This window comes from Hyaena hyaena, unplaced genomic scaffold (genome assembly GCF_003009895.1).
Source record: "Hyaena hyaena isolate Hyena2069 unplaced genomic scaffold, ASM300989v1 scaffold_390, whole genome shotgun sequence".
In the NCBI taxonomy this organism is placed as follows: domain Eukaryota; kingdom Metazoa; phylum Chordata; class Mammalia; order Carnivora; family Hyaenidae; genus Hyaena; species Hyaena hyaena.
The window spans coordinates 549,634-573,199 of record NW_024081018.1 but is presented as its reverse complement, the minus strand read 5'-3'; the positions used below and the strand labels follow the sequence as shown (position 1 = coordinate 573,199).

Sequence of the window (23,566 nt, the reverse complement as noted above, 5' to 3'; positions counted from 1 at the left end):
TAATAAACATTCTTAAGAGATCAAAATTACACATAAAAAGTGCCTGTACAGACTCACCTGATTCTGTTTCTTTCCTCCCCTAAAGATAAGCATAATCCTGAACTCAGGGTTTATTCTCCTAAAAGATTTTTTTTAACTCGTAATACATATCTGTGTGTGCATAAATGACATGTAGCATTTGTGCATACTTTTCAACTTTACGTAAGTGGCATCATATTATATGCAACTTCCTGTGACTTGCTTCAGCTTTTATTTTTGTTCTGTACTGTTATTTGAGATTTATATATAGTGCTTTTGTAGCTCTAGTGCGTCCATCTTCCCTGGTGGATAGGATGCCACCGTTGCACAAAACTTTATTAGTTCATTCTCTAGTTCATGGTCACTTACATTGTTGCCAGATTTCACTCTTGCTAGTAATGCTACAGTAACATTATCACACAGGCCTTCCGTGCACAGTTTTTTTTTTTTTTTTTTTTTAAGGGCTTCCGTGTTCAGGAGTAGAATTACCATCCCAAAGGATGTGCATACCTTCAGTTTTACTAGGTGGTGGCCAAAGTGCTCTCCAAAGTGGTAGCAACAGGGCGCCTTGGTGGCTCAGTCGGTTGAGCGTCTGACTGCAGCTCACGTCTTGATCTCACGGTTCGTGGATTCGAGCATTGCATCGAGCTCTGTGCTGACAGCTCAGCCTGGAGCCTGTTTCAGATTCTGTGTCTCCCTCTTTCCCTTTCTCTCTCTCTCTGTCCTTCCCCTGCTCATGCTCTGTCTTTCTCTGCCTCTCAAAAATGAATAAACAAAAAAAATACACAACAAAGTGGTGGCAATGGTCGACACCCCCACCAGTTGTATAGGGCAGTCTCTGTTGCTCCACGTTTGTTAGACTTCAATTTCCGCCAATCAGATAGATGTAAGACGTTTGATGTGTACTTTGAACAAGAGGACATTCCTCTCCAAAACCATTACCTGGATGTTCAGGAAACTGTGTGCTGTCATGTTAGCATTTATAGGGGCCAGAGCCTCCACGAAGTGAAGTTTAAAGTAACCTGGAGGAGGGGCGCCTGGGTGGCTTAGTCAGTTAAGCGTCCGACTTTCGCTTAGGTCATGATCTCATGGTTTGTGAGTTCGAGCCCCGCGTCGGGCTCTGTGCTGACTGCCAGCTCAGAGCCTGGAGCCTGTTTCAGAGTCTGTATCTCCCTCTGTCTCTGACCCTCCCCTGCTCACGCTGTCTCTCTCTCTCTCCTAGAAATAAATAAAAATATTTTTAAAAATTTAAAAAAAAAAAAAAGAAAAAGAAAATAAAGTAACCTGGAGGAACTAGGTTTCCAAGACCCAGCAGGTGTGGTGCTTGGCCCATCTTGCTCGTGTGACTTTCAGTCTGGATAGAGCCTCTGGGCTCATCTTGCGATCTTGCTCACTGAGCAGTTCTTTGGGGCAGCTCCTGCCTTTGACCTTGGATGGATGTGTTTGTTGAACGGGGAAGGGGAGACCCAAGGGCCTCAAAGGCCAAACTCATCCATCAGGGATCTCCTTGACAGCCTGTGCTGCAGGTAAGGCCAGTAATGGTGGCTGGGTGAGGGTGGACAGTTATTCGACTGTCCATACATGGAAGACCACTGTTGCAGAGCTGTGACTGTACCAGCATAGGATCGATGAGATGGGGAACCCTGGAACCATTTCAAGTCCTTGACCTAGAGCAGTGCTATAGAATGCTGGGGTCATTGCACACAGCTTCCCAGGCTGTGCATTGCTCCATTTAGAGTGACCACAATGTGAATGACATCTCCAGGGGTCATGCCATTTGGTAGCCATGGCAGAGTCCAAGATGCTTTTCAGCCAGGGCATCTCATAATCCGCCTAAAAAAGCATAGGCTCTCCGTGGATATGCTGAAAGTCCTCTTCTAAAGTCTTCCAGTACCAAAAAGGATCCAAGCAGGGACGCCTGGGTGGCTCAGTTGGTTAAGCGTCTGACTTCGGCTCAGGTCATGATCTCACAGTTTGTGGGTTTGAGCCCCGCGTTGGGCTCTGTGCTGACAGCTCAGAGCCTGGAGCCTGCTTCAGATTCTGTGTCTCCCTCTCTCTCTGCCCCTTCCCTGTTCGCTCTCTGTCTCTCAAAATAAAATAAAGACATAAGAAAAAAAAAAAAAGGATCTAAGCCATAGGATCTGGACTTTCAGCCCATGCCCTCAAGCAGTGACTGAATGTGTGGCAAATGCAATGTGGCCAGGATACCATGCTGACCCTCTAGCAGTTTTGATGGGACAGTAATTCATGTTGATGCACAGCGTCTCTCCTGATTACTTTCTTTCCATTCAGGGAAAATCCCAAGTCAGCATGGCGTGCCACGCAATGTACCATGTGACTTGCTCAGCACAGAGTAGTAGATTCTGGTAGACTTCCTCACCACCACAACTTTTTGGAAAATGTTTCTCAAAATGATAACTGTTCATGTCCTTTGAGCCAGAAATTCCATTTCCAGTTTTTTGTCCTAGAGATATAGTCCCTCACAAGCAAAATGACCTGTGCATAATATTGGTCATTACAGTATATGGTTTAGTGGCAAAAGATGGAAAACCATCCAAATGGCCACCTTTCATTTATCGCTTCATTCAGCAAAGGTTCACTGAATGCCTTTTAGGTTCTGGATTCTGTTGTGGGTCCTGGGATCCAACAGTGAACCAAACTGACAAACCTCCAGGCCCTCATGGGAATAATAAGACAATAGAAGATTAAGGAGTTGTTGGGTGCTGTTGCTAAGGAGAAAAATAAAGCAGAGAAAGGAGGAGTAGGGACACCAGGAGAGGGGTTGCTTCAGATAGTGTTCAAGGAAGGCCTCCCTGAGAAAGTGGTTTTTGAGTGAATAGGAGAGGTGGGAAGCAGGCTGTGTGGACATCTGGAAGTAGCACATCCCATTCTGGAGAGAACAACAAATGAAAAGGCCTTGAGATTGGATATGGTTGGCATCCAATTCAAGGAGGCTAGTGAGTCCAGAATGGGAGGGGAGAGAGGTAGGACATGTGGTAAGGGGGCAGTGGGGAGCCCGATCATGAGTGTCTTATGAACCAGGTAGGTCTTCAGTGTCTACTCTTGGTGAAGTGGGAGCCATTGGAGGTTCTGAGTGAAAGAACAACATGATCTAACTTCCATCTTCGAAGGATCCCTCTGGCTGCCGTAGATGATCTGAGAGAGCAAGGGTGGAATGGGATGACCTGCCAGAAGGCTCCTTCCAGGTGAATCCATCCAAGTGCTAGAATTCATCCAGGTGAGAGGAGACTGTGACTTGAGCCCAGGTGATGGCAATAGGAGTGATGAGAAGTGATCAGATTGAGGACATATTTAGGAAGTAGGGTCACAAGATCTGTTGTTGGATTGGATGTGAGGGGTGAGAGAAAGAGAATGGTCAGTTAGGGGATGCCTCCAAGGTCTTTTGCCTGAGCAACCAGAAGCGCGGCGCTGACATTTATGGAGATGAGGGCAAACGGTGATGGGGAGCAGGTTTGGTGGGAACATCAAGACTACTGTTGTGGACACGGCAGGTCTAAAATGTCTACTTGATATCCAAGTGGAGATATAAGCTTGGGAATCTGAGAATTTAAAGCTGTGGACTAGTGATAGTCACCTGGGGAGTGAACACTGAGCAGAGGACTGAGCAGTGAGCACCAGGGCCCAGAATTTAGAGCTTGAGGAAAGGGTAGCCAATGCGGGAGGAGAAGGAAGATGAGGAAGAGGAAGAGGAGGAGGAGGAGGGGAGGGAGACATGGATACATCAATCCCAGAGGCAAAGCAGAGAAACTGCTTTAAGGAGGGAATGATCTGCCAAGTCCAAAGTTGCTGAGGTCAGGCGATGAGGACTGAGAAATGAGCAGTGCACTTAGCAACAGAAGGGTCCCTGGTGAGTTAGACAAGAGCTGTTCTGGTTGAGTGCCAGGGATAAAGTCTGATAGTGTGGGTTCAAGGGAAAATGGGACGTGAGGAATTGGACACGAGAGACCACTGCTTTCAGGAGTTTTGTTGTACATGCTTTTTTTAAAGTTAATTTCTTAATTTATTTTGAGGGGGTGGGAGGAGAAAGAGAGTGAGTGCCAGTGGGGGAGAGGCAGAGAGAGAAAGAGAGAGAATCCCAAGCAGGCTCCTTGCTGTCAGCACAGAGCCTGATGCGGGGCTCAGTCTCACAAAAAGTGAGATCATGACCTGAGCCAAAACCAAGAGTCAGATGCTCAACCAGCTGAGCCCCCCGGGTGCAAACCCAGGAGTTTCACTATAAAAGAAGATCAGAGAAGTGAGAAATGGGTGGAAACTGGAGATACCCATGGGGTCGAGGGTGTTATTTCAGAGCTTGGTACTATGATAACAAAAATCCATCCTACACTGGTGCAACCGCTTTGGGAGACAGCCTGGCAGTTCCTCCAAAGGTTAGACAGAGTTCGCATATGACTCAGCAACCCTGCTCCCAGGCACATTCCCGAGGGAGCTAAAAACACGTTCACCCAAAATCTTGTACACAAATGTTCATAGCGGCATTCTTCCCAAGAGCCAACAAGCGGATGAACTCAGATGCCCATCAACTGATGGATGGAAAAATCGAGAGTGGTGTTTGTACGATGGGATCTTACTAGGTCGTAAAGAGGAATGAAGTACTGACAGGTGCTGACCCCCGAACAGTCACCAAAGACCACGTATTGTGTGATTCTATTTGCGTGAAATGTCCAGCATAGGCAAAGCTGTAGAGACGGAAGCAGATTAGTGGTGCTTAGGGCTAGCTTGGTGAGGAGGCTGAGGGGAAATGGATGGGCTTTCTTTTCAGGGCCATGACAAAGTTCTGAAATTGTGGCAATGGGAGCACAACCCTGAGATATGCTAAATATCACTCAATTTTACACTTTTTAAAATGTTTACTTTTGAGAAAGAGAGAGGATCTGAAGCGGGCTCTGTGCTGACAGCAGAGAGCTCTAGGCAGGGGTTGGAACTTAAGGCTTGCAAACCGTGAGATCATGACCCGAGCAGAAGCCATACGCAACCTACTGAGGCACGCTGGCACCCTCAGCGTGGATGGGAAATGGATGCTTTTGGCTCACCAGAGTCCCTCTGTGAGCAGGAGAGGTGGGACCCTGCGCCCACGCGGAGCAGCTGGTCTCATCCAGGAGGAACCGGGGGCAAGGGCCAGCGGGTGGGCACAGATGCTTACAGCCGAGAAGCTGTGGAGAGGAGCTCCTCATTACGGGAGCTTCCTTCCCATTGTGTCATTTTCTTCTGTGAAGGAGGAAGCAAGGGCAGCAGTTGAGAGTCCGAATGGTGGAGCATGGTGGACGCCTAAGGAGGAGCGAGTGTGAGGTGGCCGTGCAGAAGACGGGGGTGGGGGGGGTGCGGCATGGAGGGCACGCTGGTGGTCAGCGGGCACACGGGTGTGCGGTGGACGCTCCTCCGGTTCCAAGCTGGACAGTGTCTCCTAGTTTAAGGCCTCTGAAAGCACGCTACTTCCCCCAGTTGGGGGGATATTGAACAATCATGTGTTTTACAGCGCATGGTGCTTCCTACGTGCCAGGCAGTGGTACATGCACCTTGCGTCCGTTCGCTCATTTAAGCTCATAATAACCCTCAGGCAGGCGTTAGCCATTTTGCACAGGGCGGGGGGAGTACTGATGCACAGAGAGGTTAAATAATTCATCTGAGGTCCCAGGGCACACCTTGTGTGATTTCTCCAGCTACGCTTCGCTGCCTGGGGGCAGGCCCAGAGTCGGGAGAGGGTTGGCTGGGCTTCACCAGGGTCAGGAGGTGATAACAAGGGATGACCATGGGGAGAGGCAGCAGGGGAGTCGAGAGGGTAGCCAGGGAGTCACCAAATGATGGACCATTGACTAAGTCAATTAAGAAAGGAAGTTAGGCTACAAACAGGATGGGGGTGAAATGCAGATAGGGCCCAGTACGGGTGAAGAATTTCTGGAGTCAAGATACTACAAGGAGTGAGCTGGAAAGATAAGGTGCTTTGGGGTTCAGGTCCTTGGCTTTGAGGTCCTAGTTGGAGCACTGCTCTTAGATATGACAGAGTCTCTGGTATGACCCTAGGAGTGGGGTGAAAGACAAGATCAGTGGAAGGGAGGAGCTGACGGGACCCAGAATCATCATAGCTGTGGAGCTGGACAGAGAGAGTGTACTTAAAATAGTGGCGATGACCTGGAGGAGCAGGAAGTACGCTGTTGGCCTCCAGGCCCGGTGGCAGCGTGGGCATGTAAGAAGGCAGCCTTTACTCCAGAGGGCCGCATGGGAAGCCTCCGGATCAGGCCCACCCTTGACCAACCAGACCCCAGCCAGCTGACTGATTCCCAGACATGGTATCCAGGTAGTAGTAGCTCTTGAAAGCTCCCGGTGATTCTGATGTGCAGCCAGGCTGGAGAACCACCGAGTCGGAGCAGGAAGGCATGGGGAACATCCAGGGAAGGCTTGTGGAGGTGGGCGGTTGGGGGATGGCAAATTGTAAGTTCCAGGGGCCTGGTGGCAGGGTGCAGGCAGTTAGCGAGGGGCAGAGCTTGAGTCAGAGCAGCGGATGGACCCAGACATCCTGAGATAAAGTCCAGATGAAGGACAGCCCAGGAGTCGTGGGAACCTTGCAGCAGCCAAGGTAACCGGGGCCCTGGGACCGAGGCACCAGGCAGGCCCAGCGGTCCCTTGGACAGACGTGGGAACAAGGCTGAGAAGAGGCAGGGGCTGGAGGAGCAGCTTGCCAGGAGCCCCAGAACTCTGTGGGTTCCCAACTCAGCACGACGAGGAAGCCTCACAACTGGGGGCAAGAATACACACAGGCAGATGTATATGTTGCGGTATGTGTGTGTGTCACTGATACACACATACAATACCACTGGAAGGGCACGCAAGAAGCAGATATCATGGTGACGTCTAGTGAATAGGAGCTGAGTGTCTGGTGTGGGGTGGGTAAAGTGTCCCTTACAGTGTCCCTTAGTGCCTCTTGAATTTCAAACTGTGTGCCATCCATTGAGATGAAAGCACGCAGTCTTCTGGGACGGAGCCCCGGCACAGCTTGAGCTACATGCAGCTTAGGGCATCTGCCTCTCGCTTCACCACGTCTGGGGTCTAGACACACAGCAGTCTTCACCAGTGAGCCAGACTGGCCCCAGGGTCAAGGGTATGTGTTAACCCTTAGAGAGCCGGGGTCCCGGGAGGCAGAGGTCAGTGGCAGATCTCCTTGACCCCCACACGTAGAGGCGGGCTTCTGGGCAGGATGGCCAGGGCAGGCCAGCCTTGGGTGGGCGCTGGAGCCAGACGGTCCAGTTTGGATCCTGGCTCATCACTCAGTGGTCAGAGGGCAAGATCCCTGGAGAACTCATTCCTTTCTCCCGGCTGCAAGATGGGCAAACCATGGTAGCTTCCTGACAGCCTTGTCAAGGGAGAGCACAGGGGAGCTGCTCCCGGGGTACAGAAGGAGCCTGGTAAGCCTTAGCGATTATTATTCTCTCCCTCGTGAAGGTGACACTGTTCTTGGGTGCTGGGAACCCGGCGCTCCAGTGCCATCTGGTGTCTCGCAGTCCCGGCCGCTCCTGCACCAGCAGGTGCCCCGCAGGGCTGAGAAGCAAGGGCGTGTGGGCTCCGGTCACGCACCAGTTCAGGCCGGGCGCTCCGGAGCTGCTGGTGGATTCCCAAAGCATCTCTGTCCGCTGAGTCAAATGCGTGAAACACCTCATTCTCCGTGTGAGGAAGTGACTCAGCCCTTGTGCGGAGGAAATGGCAGGAAGCTCTTGCTGCGCTTCAGGGTAGGCACCCCCAGAACGGTACGAGTCTTGTCTTTTCGTGGGGAGGGCCCATTTCCCACCTCTCCTCTTGCAGTCACATCCTGATGCTTGGCAAGGACCTGGGGCTTCCTGAGGGCTGGCCATGGGTTCATCCTCTGTAGGCACCATGATCAGGACCTTGTTGAAATTATGCACCAGCACCCCGGGAACCCTGATAGAGCCCCTTTAAATTCAGGCTTTCAGGGGCGCCTGGGCGGCTCAGGTCATGATCTCACGGTTCGTGGGTTCGAGCCCCGCGTTGGGCTCTGTGCTGACAGCTCAGAGCCTGGAGCCTGTTTCAGATTCTGTGTCTCCCTCTCTCTCTGACCCTCCCCTGCTCATGCTGTCTCTCTCTCTCAGAAATAAATAAAACGTTAAAAAAAAGAAAAAGAAATAAATTCAGGCTTTCAGTCCTGAAGGTGCCTGACTCACTTTACCCCCAGGTGAACACTGGGCATCTGGCATCTCCAGCAAGAGGGCCCTTCCCAGCTGCAGGCTGGACGGGTGCCCAGGGGCTGCTCACATAGGGCGCTTGTCTCCTCAGAGGTCAAGCTCTGGCACACATTCTTTCCTGGGGCCTCATTAGTAGCAGATTTGGGGCCACCAATTTTCTTCAGAATAATCTAGGGATGGGGAACAGGACAAGAGGAGGTGAGATTGGCCATATGTTGGTAATTATTAGAATTGAGCGATGGGTACATGGGGGCCCATTATGTTATCTTCTCTACTTTTTTGTGCAGTTTACAATCAATGTGCCCCAGTTTTTAAAACTGAGAAAAGAACAGCAAATAGATACAGTCTGAAAAATATAAACAGAACGTTCTTGTTCCCATCGCAAATCATTGCATAGAAGACATTGTCCTTGGAGAGCCCAAGTGACAGGGCCCAGCTCTGATGGTGCAGACCGGGACTGTGGTGGCCTCCCTAGGATGTGGCTGCCTCCGTGTATGGAACGTGGCCCTGAAAGTGGCTGGGCCTAAGAACGTACCCATTTTTAGATTTAGAGGGTGATGAAACTCCTGCCAATGACATGTGTTTGAATCTCACAGATGGTCCAGACCCTTTCGCAAAAGCTTTAGTAATGACCGATATAGATGGAAAATGAAATAATCGCCAGAAGAAGAAGAGGAGGAGGAAGAGGGAAAGAAGGGAGGAGGGCGGGGTGGGGGTGGGGGAGAAGAAAAACAAGAGAGAAGAAAAGGAAAGGAGGCCAGCATTGAAAGAGCCACGTTTGAGGAAGTAGAGGTTTAAAGCCCTGAGGATCTTCTTGTCCTAGAAGGCTGCAGCCTAGCACAGAAAGACCAGTACAGATTCGGAGCGCCTGGCTGGTCCTTCCCGCGCAGTTCACCTTGAGGAAGCAACCTTGTCCATCTCTTTCTCTCTTGCCCCCAAGTCTTTCCTTCTCTCCCACGTGCCAGACACTGCTTACACAAAGATGGACAGGAGATGGGCTCCACCCCTAAGAAAGTGTTGAACAGAAGGCAGACTTATCAGCCTGGGACGCAGGTGTTGCCCGGAGCAGTAGGAGCTCAAGGGCTGTGACTAGCTCTGCCAGAGGCATCAGGAAAAGCTTCAAAGAGGTGATATTTATGCTGGGTTTTAAGAAAGAAATAAGAGTTTCGCCAGGATGTGAATAGGAGGAATGGAATTCCAGGCAGAGGGAACAGCCTGGGCGAAGCCCAGAGGTATGAGACTGCAGGGCTTTGGAAGAGGAAGTTCGCAGTATTTGGAGATAGGAACAAAGAGTGGGAAAAGATTTTCCAGCAGACAAGTGGGGAACCATCGAAGATTTTTCACCACGCGAGGGGGATGGCCAGGGCTGTGTCCATCTCAATCTACCCTCTCTTACAAAATCTTGTGCTTCTTCCTGGTTGGAACTCACCAGACCTCCCAGAGCCCAGCCATTGTGTCTAGGTCTCTAGCCTGAGGGAGGTGGCCAGGTTCCAGCTGTTGGTAGAATTGTCATGACTGACCACTTGTGAGCATCAGTGAATGCAAGCGTTCCTTCCAGGCGTTAGTAATCCCTCCACCCACTTCTAGAACTTTCTGGGAGGATCATGTAAAAACCCACCTAGGAGAGGGGAGGTGCAAAAGTCCTTTCCCAGTGGGACAGTGATTATTTTGTTCTGTTTTAAAATAATCTTCAAATTTCCATATAGGCCTCTGTTTCCTTATTTGCAATGCCAACATCCAAATAGCCCTGAAAAAAGTTGTTTTTTTCTTTCTCCCGGAACTCACTTGGCGACAAAATGACCTGAACAGATGTGAGACTATTTATAGTCTCTATTGATTCACTTGGTGTGAATTTTCATATTCCGCTGCAGAAATACCAATGTGCTTGATTACAGGGTGCTGCCCCAGACCCCGCTGGGGGGATTATGTAATTATGTGGCATATGCCTCATGTTACCTTTCTAAAATAAAGTTAGGGGCAAGAGCCAGGGTTCCAAAACCAATATGGCCTCGTAGATAAAGGAAACGTGAGCCTGTCCTACTTTTCGTAAAGATGACATTTCAAACACAGTGGACCGGAAACGATGGGGGATAGCCCTCCTCCGTTTCTCCGTGCTCTGCTGTGACCGTTTTAACCCCCTTCCACCTGTCTGAACGTGCTGACTTCACACGAGTTGGCCTTCTGCTTTACAGGGTGAACAGAGCCACCAAGACGTTGGGCCCTGTGCTGACAGCTCAGAGCCTGCTTTGGATTCTGTGTCTCCCCCTCTCTCTCTGCCCGTCCCCCACTCACGTTCTCTCTCTCTCTTAAAAATCAAAATTTAAATTAAAAAAAAAACAAAAACAAGATAACAAAAATTCAGCACTTCGTTGATGGCCTGAACTGCCATCTTTCTCCTTCCGTTCCAAGGCTAGCTTCTCCCGGGAGTCGATTATCTGCTTTGCCTTCATGTCTTCCCCTCTGCTTCTCATTTGTCCTGGCTTCTACTTGACTCTGGCCGCGTCGCTTCCTGAGCAGCTCCGACCGAGCCCACCCATGACCTGCTCACCATAGCACATTTCTCTCAGTAGCCTGGGTCCCTCCTCCAGTCAGGCTGTGACCTCCGGAGACAGCCCTCTCTTGGGCTTCCTCCCGTCTGGGCTGCTGCACCTCCTGTCCTTCCCGCTTTGCTACATTGAACTTGGACATGTTGCTCCGGCCCCTGGCTTGCTTCCTCTCCCTCCCCCGGTGACACCTTCAGTTCCTTCCCGCACACCTGCCCCTCACGAGTTGTATCTCTGGCTCAGCCTCTCTTCTCTGGACCCCAGACTCACTTGTCTACCTGCCCGCTCTACATCTCCTCTTGGATATCGTAAAGACACATTAAAGTCAACATTTCTACAGCTGATGTCTTGATCTGCACTCTTACAACCCCATCATGACCTGCCCCTTTTCCTCGGTGCCCATCTCCGCCCCCTCAGGTGCACAGGACAGAAGCATGGCTGCCATCTTGGCATCGGGCTCTGCAGCACCCTGCCCCCCATCTCCGGTCCATGTCGAAGGTCGCTTGGTTTTTCCTGCTGAAATCGCTCCACCCTGACCCTGGGCAAAGCCATCAGTACCCTGCCTGGACCCCACAGGCACTTCCTAGCCAGGCTGCCTCATTGGCTCTGGTTTCTGTTAGAAATGCATGTCTGATCACTTCCATCCTCCTCCACGCCCCTTAGAGGGTTTCCCGGATTAAGTGCTTTCTTAGGATCCCTCTAAGACCTTCCATCTGACTCCTCTGCACCCCCCCCACCCCCTCCTCACCTGTACTTCTCCCACTTCATCCTTGCTGCTTCAGGCAGCCTGGCCTCTTGTGGTTCACACACCCTCCTCTGTCCTGCCTTGCCTGGGGCCTCTGCACATGCATACACTGTTCCTCTGCCAGAATGCTATTCCCTCCCCTCTTAGCCTTACTGTCTACCTCTCAGATGTCCATTCAAGGATCCCTTTGGGGGAAGCTGTCCCTGGCCTTCTGACTGACTCAGTCCCTTCCACCCCCAACCCCAGCAGAGGGTCCTGGCCTTCACAGCTTTTGTCACATTTGCAACTTACCATCTTTTGGGGGCTCATTTGACAATTAGAATGTCAGCTCCACAGGAGCTGGGACCTTGCCTGCTCTTACTCTCTTACTGTCTATGGCTACCCACACCTAGCCCAGCCTGGCCCCCAGTAGGTGTTCCATGTTTGAAGGAAGAGTGACTGCATTGCCATATTCACAGGGAGGCCGCAAAGCAGTACCATTGAGTGTGCAGAGACAGGGAGGGGTTGGGGACGGTGTCACCTTATGGAAGTCGGGTACTGTTAGCCCCTTAAAGTCTGGGTTCTGGGCTTTCTTGGTGGACCAAAGATGACTTTACTTTGTGCGAGGTGGGGGCCTCTCCCCTAGAGCGCACATACTCGCCGGCCAGGCTCTCTGTGTACACGGACCCCGAGGCCTCTACTCCCGTTGTCCTCCTCTTCCTCCTCAGCCTGGGGTGAGGCTGGGGCAAGCCTGGGGTCCCTCCCCCAGCCCTCCGAGCTTGCCAGCCTCTTCTCAGCCAGTGGAGTGAGCCAGGTGGTCCGCTCAGCCTAGGGAGCTGCCCAGGTGGAGGGCGGATGGGCCTCTATCCTGGGCGTCAGGGCTGTAAGGTAGTGCTGGGTGGACCTTCAAGTCCAATGCCTCAGTGTGCACACAGGGAATGGACTTAGCCACAGGCACACAGCGAGGGGTGGCCGGGACAGGACCAGATCGGGCTTGTGCCTGCAGGGATAGCAAACCCTCTAGAACCTCCTTGCCTCCTCGGTCACTTGGGTCGACCTCAGCAGCACAGGTGCCGGAAGGTATGGTCTGAGGGGAGCTAGGAGGCTGTCAGGGGCCAGTATCCGAGCATCTGTACTCGAGTAACTCAGAGCAAGTAATTTTCGCCATGGGGTGTCCATTTACTCTTTCAAAATGTGAACAGTAATTCCTGCCCCTCATCAAAACAAACAAAAAAACCAAAAAAACCCCAAAAAACCCTCTCCCGACCAAGTCAGAGGCACTTTGTCAAGATTAACTTGCTATTTATTTACCAGGCGTTCCTTGTTGCTGCACATCTGATCCTCACAACCACTGTGGGAGGGATACTCTATTACTGTTCCCATTGTTCAGATGAGAAAACCGAGGCTCATAAAACAGGCACTGTCACTTTCCTAAGCCTTCTCAGCTATTTACAGATGGGAGTCAGGCTTAGGCCTGGGTCTGTCTAACTCTATAGCCCCGTGCTGGTTCCCAGCTATGGTCCTTGTCTTGAGGAGCAAACAGTAAAAGGAAGATGGATATGAAAAGCACTTTGGGAATTGCCCCATGCCCTCTACAGGCTGTTGTGGTTCAGGGTTCCATCAGGTCTCAGGGCAGATGGAGGGTCAGGAAGGGGGTTTCCCCTCTCTAGGAAGTATCTGGGTTTCTGTGCTTCAAGTTGGTTGGGTGGGAGGGGGGAAGGGTCTTTCTGTGACCTAGAACATGTAAAAGTATAAGAATGAACATTGGGCCCTTATTTTTTTCTTGGGAAAGGGAGATCAGGTGGGCAGGAGGGAGGAGCTGGTGTCCTTTTTCATGGTTTGAAGTGGAGAAGGTATCAGGGAAATATTGATGTTCTCAGTTCTCTAGTGCTGTTGTGCAGGTTGTACACTGCTCAACTCTAAGAGGCACCATTCACACTCTAGTCCGAGTGAATGGCCCTCCCTAGAGCTATGCACCACGCATCATACCTAATGGCCCTGAAGATATTCCTCAGTATAATAGCTCCATGGTAAGCAAAGATGACAGTTCAAATGAACTGAGAAGTTACTGTGTAAGCACACAGCATTTATTTTATCTTACTTAAGCCTCACAACAATCCTCTAAAGTTAGTGCTCTTGTTATCTGTGCTGCACACTTAGGGAGCTGAAGCTCAGAGGGGTTAGGGGAATGCCCAAGGTCACACAGCCACAGCTTTCCCACCATGCCACGTGGCCTCTGAACTCCGGTGAGGCCAAGGAAGGGGCTGAGGTGGGAACTCTACTGTGCGTGAATAAAACCATCATCTGTGTGTCTCTCGTCCTCCCCCCACAGCTGGACAAGATGCTGGACCCGCAGGTGTGGCGGGAGGCAGCCACCCAGGTCTTCTTCGCCCTGGGGCTGGGCTTCGGGGGCGTCATCGCCTTCTCCAGCTACAACAAGCAAGATAACAACTGTCATTTCGATGCTGCGCTGGTGTCCTTCATTAACTTCTTCACCTCGGTGCTGGCCACCCTCGTGGTGTTTGCCGTGCTGGGCTTCAAGGCCAACATCATGAACGAGAAGTGTGTGGTCGAGTAGGTGACATCGCTGCTGCTGTCCTTTCCTCTCCCCGCCCACTTCATCCCCGCTGGGCAGGTGGGCTCTGGATGGAGAGCCCCCGTCCTCCCGGGCTGATGGCTGGAGATCAGAGGAGCTCTGTCCGTCCCTGGCCCCAATCCCAGGGACGGGTTCAGAGATATCTCTGTCGATGGCCTGTGGGAGAGCCCTGCCTGGTCTCTGGGAGGTGCCTCCAGGACCGTGACTTTTTTACCTGCCTTTTTACCTGCCTTTATCCCTTTCTGTGCTGCAGGAATGCCGAGAAAATCCTGGGGTACCTCCACAGCAACGTCCTGAGCCGGGACCTCATCCCTCCCCATGTCAACTTCTCACACCTGACGGCCAAGGACTACACGGAAATGTACAAAGTCATCATGGCCGTGAAGGAGGACCGCTTCTCAGCCCTGGGCCTTGACCCCTGTCTCCTGGAGGACGAGCTGGACAAGGTGTGAGGCAGGCTGCCCTTCCTGGGGTGGGCACGGAGGCATATGGGGGAGCATGGGACCCAGAGACTGGCCAGAAGTGTCAGGCCTCAAAAAGCCGCCAGGGACTCATTCACTCGCTTGATGAGCCAGGACCTACAATGTGTCCAGGGAGAGAGAGAGGAAAAGGATCAGCCAAACCCCTGCCCTGAAGTACGTTGTCTCGACGAGGAGGCAAGGCATGCACACCCATCCCCGAACTCACAGGAATCGTGCACAGTGGCTTTCGGATGCATTGCACGGGTTTCCTGTGCTTGGGTCATGGTCATAAGCGGTGCACTTGCAACAGTGCTTTGTATGCGGCTCACAAAAAAGAAGCCCTTCTGGTCCCTTGGGCCCTCACGGCGGTGCTAGGAGTTGAGTGTTAATATGGTCCCCGATTTTGCAGCTGTGTAGCCTGTAACTTGGGTGCTCGCTCAAGGTCTCACAGCTAGCAAGGGAGCCGGGGTTCAAGTCCCCATGCTCTGAGCCATTCCTCTATGCTTCTGTTCCCCTACCCGGCTGTCCCCACTCACTGCCGCAGGGAAACTTAGTCCCTGGGGCAGAGCAGGGGGCTACCGCTCCCTCATCAATGCTCAGGCCCAAGTTTGGACACCTTGCTTCTATTCCCATTTGCACAGCTGGAAACTTTCAAATTGACTGTTCTGTTAGTAGGGGTGACAGGAGAGAGACATGCCCCCAGGTTCTTGGGACCCAACTTGTGCCAAGGTTTCCGTGGGGCAGAGCCAGCTCCTTTCAGCCTAGGCCAGCTCTGCCCGTCTTCGTGAAACTAGGGAAGGTGAGCTGTCATTGTCCTGATGTTAAGTCAGCTGCATGCTACTGGCCCCGTACTATGCCAAGGGAGCCGAGTCCTGTACCCCCTGCCTCTTGTCCCATGATCGAGAGCAGAGGATCCAGTCTGGGGACCCCTGCCCTGATTTCTGCCCCAGGAGACTGGCAGTATGAAGGACCTCCCCCCTCCATGAGACCCTGCCCCATCCTCATGGGCATGGCCCGGTCCTCTGAATACAACCAGGATTTTAGCCATTTTTTTCTTATACAATTGGACGCCTATAACACCCAAATGACAAGAATTACACACACAGTGGGGGAGGTGTTTCCCCACAATCACAGGTCCCTACAGGACAGCATGGCAGTGATGTCAGTGGACAGGGTGTGGTCACTTGCCCATGAGCAGGGGCCCAGGCATTAATGCAGTGGCTGTCTACCTTGGCTACTCATCAGAGTACCCTGGGGGCTCAATAAAAGCCACACAGCCAGCTTTTACCCCCAGATCAGTCAGATGATTGTTTCCAGGGGGAATACTCAGGCGTTGGTGTTTTAAATGCTCCAAAGTGGTTCCATTCGGCATTTGAGGCTAAGCCCACTACCTTGAAGTCCGGAGCTCAGAACTGGAGCCCCCATAGCTGTGGCTGGAGCCATCAGGGAAAAGTTCTTAGCAGAAGAGGGTCTCAGGCTGGGCATATTTCTAAACGTGAGTGTCTTCATCTCAATCACCTGGCGTCCCTATACAGCGTGTAGCTTCCGGATCCCACAGCTGAACTTCCCGAATTGGTACCTTACTCCCTGGGGTAGGGGGGATTCTGATGCTCACTCAACCTTAAGACCTCCTGGCCAAAGACAAGAGCATTTAAGTGAGGGCAGGGATTCTGTCAAAGAGGGAATCGTTATTCTTAAAGCTCCAGGGGCAGAGATAAGGAAGCAAGGGGCTCCTAGACATGGTGTGGGCCCCACTGAGCCCTCACCCTCCACCCTACCCCCAGTCTGTGCAGGGCACAGGGCTGGCCTTCATCGCCTTCACTGAGGCCATGACGCACTTCCCGGCCTCCCCGTTCTGGTCTGTCATGTTCTTCCTGATGCTCATCAACCTGGGTCTGGGCAGCATGATTGGGACCATGGCTGGCATCACCACACCTATCATCGACACCTTCAAGGTGCCCAAGGAGATGTTCACAGGTAACGCCTCCTGGTGGCCCCCTGGCCTTGTGGCTGCCCTCAAGGACCAGCATGAGGTTGTGCCTCTGACTCTGGAAAGACTCCCTACTGAGAGGGCTCCCCGGCGGCCCGCACTGGGCTGCCGCGGGGGCCTGGCTTGCCACCCGGAGGAGAGCACTCAAGAGCCAGGAGAAGGCTGTTTGGGAAGCTGTGACAAACCTGAGCTGGGGGATGGCCTCTTTCTTGGGTCGTGTCTCCCTTCCCTGAGGGCCTGTCGAGTCCTCCTGCGGGGGCCGGGGGGCGCCCTCCATGCTAGCCTTGCACTCAGCTCCATCTCTACCACTCCTAGCCCTGGGCTGCTCCTCTCCTAACAGAGTGGGAGCTCGGAACATCAGCATCTGGATCCCTCCCCCTGAAGGCCCGCAGGGAGGCGGGGAGGGAAGGCAGGGCCCCAAGCCCCCCCACCGGCCCCACCCACCCTTCACCTGCGCCCCCACACCGGCCTCCCGGCTCTCTGCAGTGGGCTGCTGTGTCTTTGCATTCTTCGTGGGGCTGTTGTTCGTCCAGCGCTCCGGAAACTACTTTGTCACCATGTTCGACGACTACTCTGCCACCCTGCCGCTCACTCTCATCGTCATCCTTGAGAACATTGCCGTGGCCTGGATCTACGGGACCAAGAAGTAAGGGGGACATGGGGAGGGGCTGCGACAGGAGGAGGGGTCTGTCCTGTTACATGCCCCCGGAGAGTGCCGTGTTTCCAGGGCTGCTTCTGAGTGGGACAGGACATCACAGCCAGCCTGTCAGAGCTCAGAGGGCCCTTAGAGATCTGGGACTCGAGAGAGGACATGACTATCCAAGGCCACTTGGCTGGTAAGAGGCAGAAGCCAGGCTGAGGGCGTGGGTCTCATGGCTTCAGGTCCTGGCATCACTGTAAACTGCCCTAAATTCCCATAGCCCCTCACCTGAACACCAGCTCTTCAGAGTTCTGGTAAGCTTGTTAAGCACTTAGTGGGTGTCCAAGGGGCCCCTCTTCTTGAAAAACTCTAGGCCTTCAGCAGCCTGATCCAGTGTTGAGGTGATCAACATGGGGGTGTGAGATGAGGTGCGGTTTGGGGCCTGGCGGTGGCGTGGAGTAAGGAAATTCAGCAGTAACGAAGGAGCGGCCTGAGCCAAGGGCAGAGACACAGTCAGTCAGCCCCCCACCCCCAGCCCCTGCCTCATTCCTCATTTAACAAACCTGTGAGCCCGGGAAGCCCCAGGACGGGGCCTTCCCAGTCTCTGCAAGGCCAAGGGCCTCCCCTGATGTCTGGACCTGGTCTTGGAATCAGGCGCTCTGATGGCCCTGCGACAGCCGTCTTCTTCCCACAAGGGGGCAGGCGGGGACACTGGGTAAGACAGGAAGAGCCCCGTGGGCCAGGGCTGGGGGAGGTGGCTTCTGCAGTCGGGTGAAGCCCCTGTAACCCTTCTCAGAGTCTTATGTTTAAGTGGACAAGATAAAATACGTAAGGTATAGGAAATGAATTCAGTTGAAAAATGGGAAAGTACTGTTGAAAGTCGGATGCAGTAATGTACACATAGTTTATTTTTGCTGCACTAAGTTACAAGCTTTGGCTGTGGTGGTGACTGTGAAATAGCGTGAATACAAATGATGTTATTAGGCGGTTTCAGCTGTAGTGTGAGAGGAAGGTATCTGCGATGTAATGATTTGGTGACAGTCTTGGGTACTGCTAATTCCACTGTGGTTGCTTGCATTTGCAGTAGGAGGAAATGCAAGATTTCAGTTAGGTGTTATTGAAGTAGAAATGATTTTTTTATGACATTCATGTACACAGCCTGCCGGCTATTGTAATTCCATGCACCCACCCAGTGGTTAGAAGGCCCCAAGACCGGGCCTCTGGACACTAGACATGCACTTCACCTCTTTTCCAGCAGGGGGCGTGTAGAGTCAGAGCCGTGTGAGCAGGGCTGGGTGCATGGGAGCACACGGGAGTCCTCTGGTGCCTGCGCCTGCCCAGGCATGTCCCGCGAACAGCAACACATCCCCGGATGGGGGGGTGACGTTAGGAACTCAGGGGAGGTTAGCAGAGGGCACCAGAGCCTGCCCAGAGGCCAGCTGGACCACCGAATAATAAACTGGGGGCACTGACTGTGCAGAATGGAATGTGAAATGCCTGGGAGGGAGGGACTAGTCAGGAAAGGCTTCCTGGAGGAGGTGGTTGTGGGGGAATGCGCAGGTGCAGCGGGGGTGCCAATCTGGGCCCTCTGTGCCCCCGGCAGGTTCATGCAGGAGCTGACGGAGATGCTGGGCTTCCGGCCCTATCGCTTCTATTTCTACATGTGGAAGTTCGTGTCTCCTCTGTGCATGGCCGTGCTCACCACGGCGAGCATCATCCAGCTGGGGGTCACACCCCCCGGGTACAGCGCCTGGATCAAGGAGGAGGTGAGGGGGGACCTGAAACTCCAGGGTCCCTGGCATCTCCCCAGGCCTTTCATGCAACAGGCACTAGAGATAAACCCTTATAGGAGAGCTGCTGTGTGCCAGGCCCTCCCAGGGCCTTTGCACACCCGATCTGTAATCTTTACAACAGCCCAAAGAGAGAGGCGGCATTACCCCTATAGCACGCATGGGGAGACCGGGGGTCAGAAAGTTTGATGCACTTGTCCAGTCTTTCTAACCCATGTTCTCTGTCCATGTGTGTGGAGCAGAATTACCCATCCATTTTCCAGATGTAGAAACTGAGACCCAGGGGAGCTCAGGCCCTTAACCACCAGCTGACTCGGGTAGCAACCCTGATGCCCTCCATCGCTGCTGGTGCCTGGCCAGGATGGCGGGTGGGGATGGGAGAGGGCGGGAGGAGACAGGCCTGGAGGTCCTGGGAGGGTGAGGTGGTTGCAGCATCGGGCAGCAGCCCTCACCCCCATCTGCCCCTAGGCTGCGGAGCGCTACCTGTACTTCCCTAACTGGGCCATGGCGCTCCTGATCATCCTCATCGTCGTGGCCACCTTGCCCATCCCCGTGGTGTTCATCCTGCGACACTTCCACCTGCTCTCTGACGGCTCCAACACCCTCTCCGTGTCCTACAAGAAGGGCCGCATGATGAAAGACATCTCCAACCTGGAGGAGAACGATGAGACCCGCTTCATCCTCAGCAAGGTGCCCAGCGAGGCGCCCTCCCCCATGCCCACTCACCGCTCCTACCTGGGGCCCGGCAGCACGTCGCCCCTGGAGACCAGCGGCAACCCCAATGGACGCTACGGGAGCAGCTACCTCCTGGCCAGCACCCCTGAGTCGGAGCTGTGACCACCGCCCCACCCCGCCCACCTCTCCCCCCACATCCATCCAGCCCTCTCGTCCCGGCCTGGCCTCGCTTTCTGGGTCAGGCCCTCTGCCCAAGGAGAGGGCGTGTGCCCTCCCTCACCCCCCTCCCCAGTCCCAGCCGACTTCTCCCTAGACCTGAGCAGGGGCCAGGTGAAACTCTGTCCCCAGTGCAGGCTCCCAACCCATCTAACCTCCTGAGATCCACTCACCAAATCGCAGCTGATTAACAAGAACAATCCAGAAGTCCTAATACCCAGCACAGGGGAGACTGCAAGTGGCCACTGGAGGGGCTGCTCCCCCTCCCTCCCTCCCTGTAACCTGGCACCTGTCGTTCTTAGGTCCTGGGCATGCCTCTGTATTTCCAGGTGGTGGCGAGAGGCACCAGGTCGGGTAGGATGGGGTGTGGGGCAACCCAGAGGCTGATGGATTTAAGGTTGGGGACAGGACTATTGTGTCGGGACTCGGGGCTCAGACTTGGGATGGAATCTCGTAGAAGTCCCCAGGTTCTGTTTTGTGAGGCAGATGTTGCTCTCTGGCTTGAGCGTAAGCCTCAGCAGTGGCGGTGGAAGGGGGGCTGGGCATGGGGGTCCCTCAGCCTGGGCTCTAGGTGGAATCTTCCACATTCTCCACCCTGCCTGGGGCAGCGTGTGTCCTGTGTCCTGCCTGGAGGCTGATGACTGCCCGGAACCCTTCCCCACTTCCACGAGGGCTTAGCCTGCCCTCTCTGTCCCCAGAGTGGTGGCCTGTGCCTCTTTCCTCTGGAGAGGAGGGGACAGTACACAGAGAGGTTTCCAGAGCACACTTGACGGTTCACAGCACAATTCAGATGGTTTGGAGCACACACGCGAAGCACACTCCCTCTCTCACCCGGGGCCCAACTTTCTCACTAGCGGCAGCTTCTCCCCCTGGAATGGGGGTCCCTAGAGTTCAGGGACTCGTACCCAGGAAACCTCATCCCTGGGGAAAGACGGCTAATTTCACTGCCCCTTTGGGCTGCCACTCACTCCCTTGTTCAAGCACAGCCAGCACTGTGTGTCCATTGTGTGCGAATATCTCCGGAACCTTCCCCGAGCTGCCACGGGCAGTGCTACGGACACCGGTGCGGCCCAGGGGAAGGGTCGGGTCTCTGTCCTGGGGCCCAGGTCCCCCAGCATCCCCACCTACCCTTACCTCAGGCCTCCCCCGGAAGAGGGCTGCCCTTGGAGTGCAGGCTGGGAGGCCCGGAGCCGAACTAGAGAATGTCTGCAGAGCGCCGGACAGACTGGCTGAAGGATGGTAGTGTGGATGCATGGGCGTGGATGGAAGGCTGGCAGGCAGGCTGGCTGGGATGGCCGAGCTCCATGTTTGAGAGCTGAGCAGTGGGCCACAGTGCTAGGTCCTGGATCACTCTCGTGTTCACAGCACCGGGAGGGGCAGACTACGCCCAGGGTTCCCTCCTTCATCCTCTAGACCCCTGGCTCCCTCCCCAGCTTCCCTGGGGGTCCATCTTCCCACCTTGCCATTTCCCTTCCTCGTCCCTCCCCCCCTCCCCATCCGCTCCCATTTCTGGCCCTCTGACCATACCTGTCCTTTCTCAGTATGAGGGAGGAAGGAGACCCACATGTCCCTGAAGATATGAGCTTTTGGGGCACAACATCCCGCCTCGGGCACCTCACCGAACACCTCCTCCCTGGCCCCATGCCTAATCCCGGCAGACTTAGCAACAGGAAAAGCAAGGCCCCAGGAGAGGCACTCTACTATATATACTCTTCTATATATTCTATTTCTATTGTATATTCAATCTGTACATGTGGGTGTAAATGCTGTTAAATGACAAACCCAATATTATACTGTGGCTGGTGGACTATTTTCATCCTCAGTGCTGTACAGATCTATTTTCATTGTATATTTGATATATTTTTAATTTTGTAGCGTGTGGCTGGGCCAGGCCCCAGCCTGCCAGCCTGCATCAGGGCGGCCGAGCTGGGCCGTCTGCTTGGTTCTCGCGGGCTGGGCAGTGCCGGTAGCCTCTTGCCGCGGGCCGGGCCGACCCGGCTGTGGCTCTGCTGGGTTAGACGGGAGGCCTGGAGCTTGGCGAGTGCGCGTGCGTGCGTGTATGTGTGCGGTGCGTGCGCATACGTGGGTGTGGGTGTGTGTAGGTGATCCGTGACGCCCAGTGTCCGCCGCGTCCCTGAAGACCGCCCCGCCCCTCCCTGCCCCCTCCCTGCCTCCTCCCCTCAGCCCTGTCAGCCTCAGGCCAGGGTGCTGTGGGGAAAGGCAGGTGTTTCTTGCTGGTGACTCATCGCCTTCTACCCCTGGGCTTGCCAGAAACGGGGAAGGAGGGGCGAGGGGGTGGGGGGCAGCCCCCAAATTTATCTTCTAGCTACCTTCTCGCTGTTCCCCCTGGAGTGACAAGCTCTTTATTCTGAGGGAAAGCGCTGGGTTTCTTTAGACGGGGAGATCCCAAGGGGGCGCCGCTGTCCCCTGTCTGTCCTTGAGACGTCCTGAGAGTGCTCAGAAAGGACCCGCTTCCCTTCCCCTGTGCTTCTGACACGCACTCCTCACGCCTCAGTGGGGGCTGGGAGCAGGCAAGGCCTGGGTGGGAGTCACGAAGGGGTGTGGCATCTGACCAAGTAAGATCCCGCCCCAGATTTCCTGGAGGAGCAGGAGGGGCCCCCACATCCCCGTACAGGGGCCACGTCCCTTACTGGCTTTGGTGCTGTTCACGCAGTGCCCGCAGGAGACAGCGGACTCAGGGCAGGGCGGGAGGAGGGGGGGGCCTGAAAGAGCCCCCCACCCCACCCCACCCCTTCCCTGCTCCTGCCTGTCTTCCAGCCCCGATCACCAGCTTCTTGCTCAGGGAGCCCTCCGCGCTGAGGGGCAGGAAGCCCGAGTTGGGGAGGGGGGCGGGACAGGAGGGACATACTGACATACTAGTCGTTGTCAGCGAGGTGGGCTTGGCCCTCCAGCAATGAACCTGAGGGGACGTCCTCGTTCCTAGTGCCAGGAGAAGCCTCCTGAGTTAGCAGCGGCCCCGCCCCCGTTGGGGGCCGCAAGCTGGGTGGTCCTGCCAGGCCCTCAGCAGGGGGTGGGAGCTGCCCTCCTGCCCTTCCTCACAGCTACGCCCCCTGCCCCCCCCCCCCCAGTACTCCCACCGTGGAAGAGAGAAGAGACAACATGTTGGAACACACCTGACCCCTGCGTGAGCGTCGGCTAGGCCCTGAAACCGAGGGCCTGCTGCCCCTCACTGGAGCCTAGCGACTGCGGCTGGGGAAGGAGGGCCCACAGCAGCCATGCCTTTTGGTTCTGGCAAAGTTCAGAACAATTCAAGTCCATGTGCCCCGTGACCGGCCAGCGCCCTGGGTCAAGACCGCTCAGCCCAGGGGAGGGGACGAGGCGTCGTCACCCCCAGACCCCCTCCTTCCTTTCTCCTCCCCCCAGCCATGGTGTGCAATAAAGTGTCTGTTCTTACCAAACCCCTCTTGCCTTTCTGACCGGCCCAGGCTCAGGAAGAGGGGCGGGGGAGCCTCAGAGGCCAGCAGAAGCTCTGGGGAGAGGCTTGGACAGGGTGGGTCAGAGAGGACAGCTGGGGGCTTGTGGGTGCTGGCTGCCAGAGGACTTTGGGGAGGACGAGGAGGGATGCACGCTAAGCATTGTCCTGGGTGTTGGACAACACACGTGCCTGTGGCAGACTTACTGGCTCCGGGTACTCCACACATCGAATCTCATGGGAACCGCTCTCTGAGGGAGATGATTTGTG

General features: G+C 54.4%; 1 protein-coding gene across 1 annotated transcript in view; it reads left to right on the top strand.

The window, feature by feature from the left end:
* SLC6A17 (solute carrier family 6 member 17) overlaps positions 1-23,282 on the top strand; it is a 52,033-nt gene extending 28,751 nt beyond the window's left edge. The window contains exons 7-12 of the mRNA XM_039251136.1: positions 13,828-14,069; positions 14,345-14,537; positions 16,337-16,529; positions 17,029-17,188; positions 18,786-18,948; positions 19,441-23,282. Of these exons, the coding sequence (XP_039107067.1) occupies positions 13,828-14,069; positions 14,345-14,537; positions 16,337-16,529; positions 17,029-17,188; positions 18,786-18,948; positions 19,441-19,809 (1,320 nt within the window). The 3' untranslated portion in view covers positions 19,810-23,282. The remainder of the gene's footprint in view (positions 1-13,827; positions 14,070-14,344; positions 14,538-16,336; positions 16,530-17,028; positions 17,189-18,785; positions 18,949-19,440) is intronic.
* Positions 23,283-23,566: the final 284 nt, after the last annotated feature.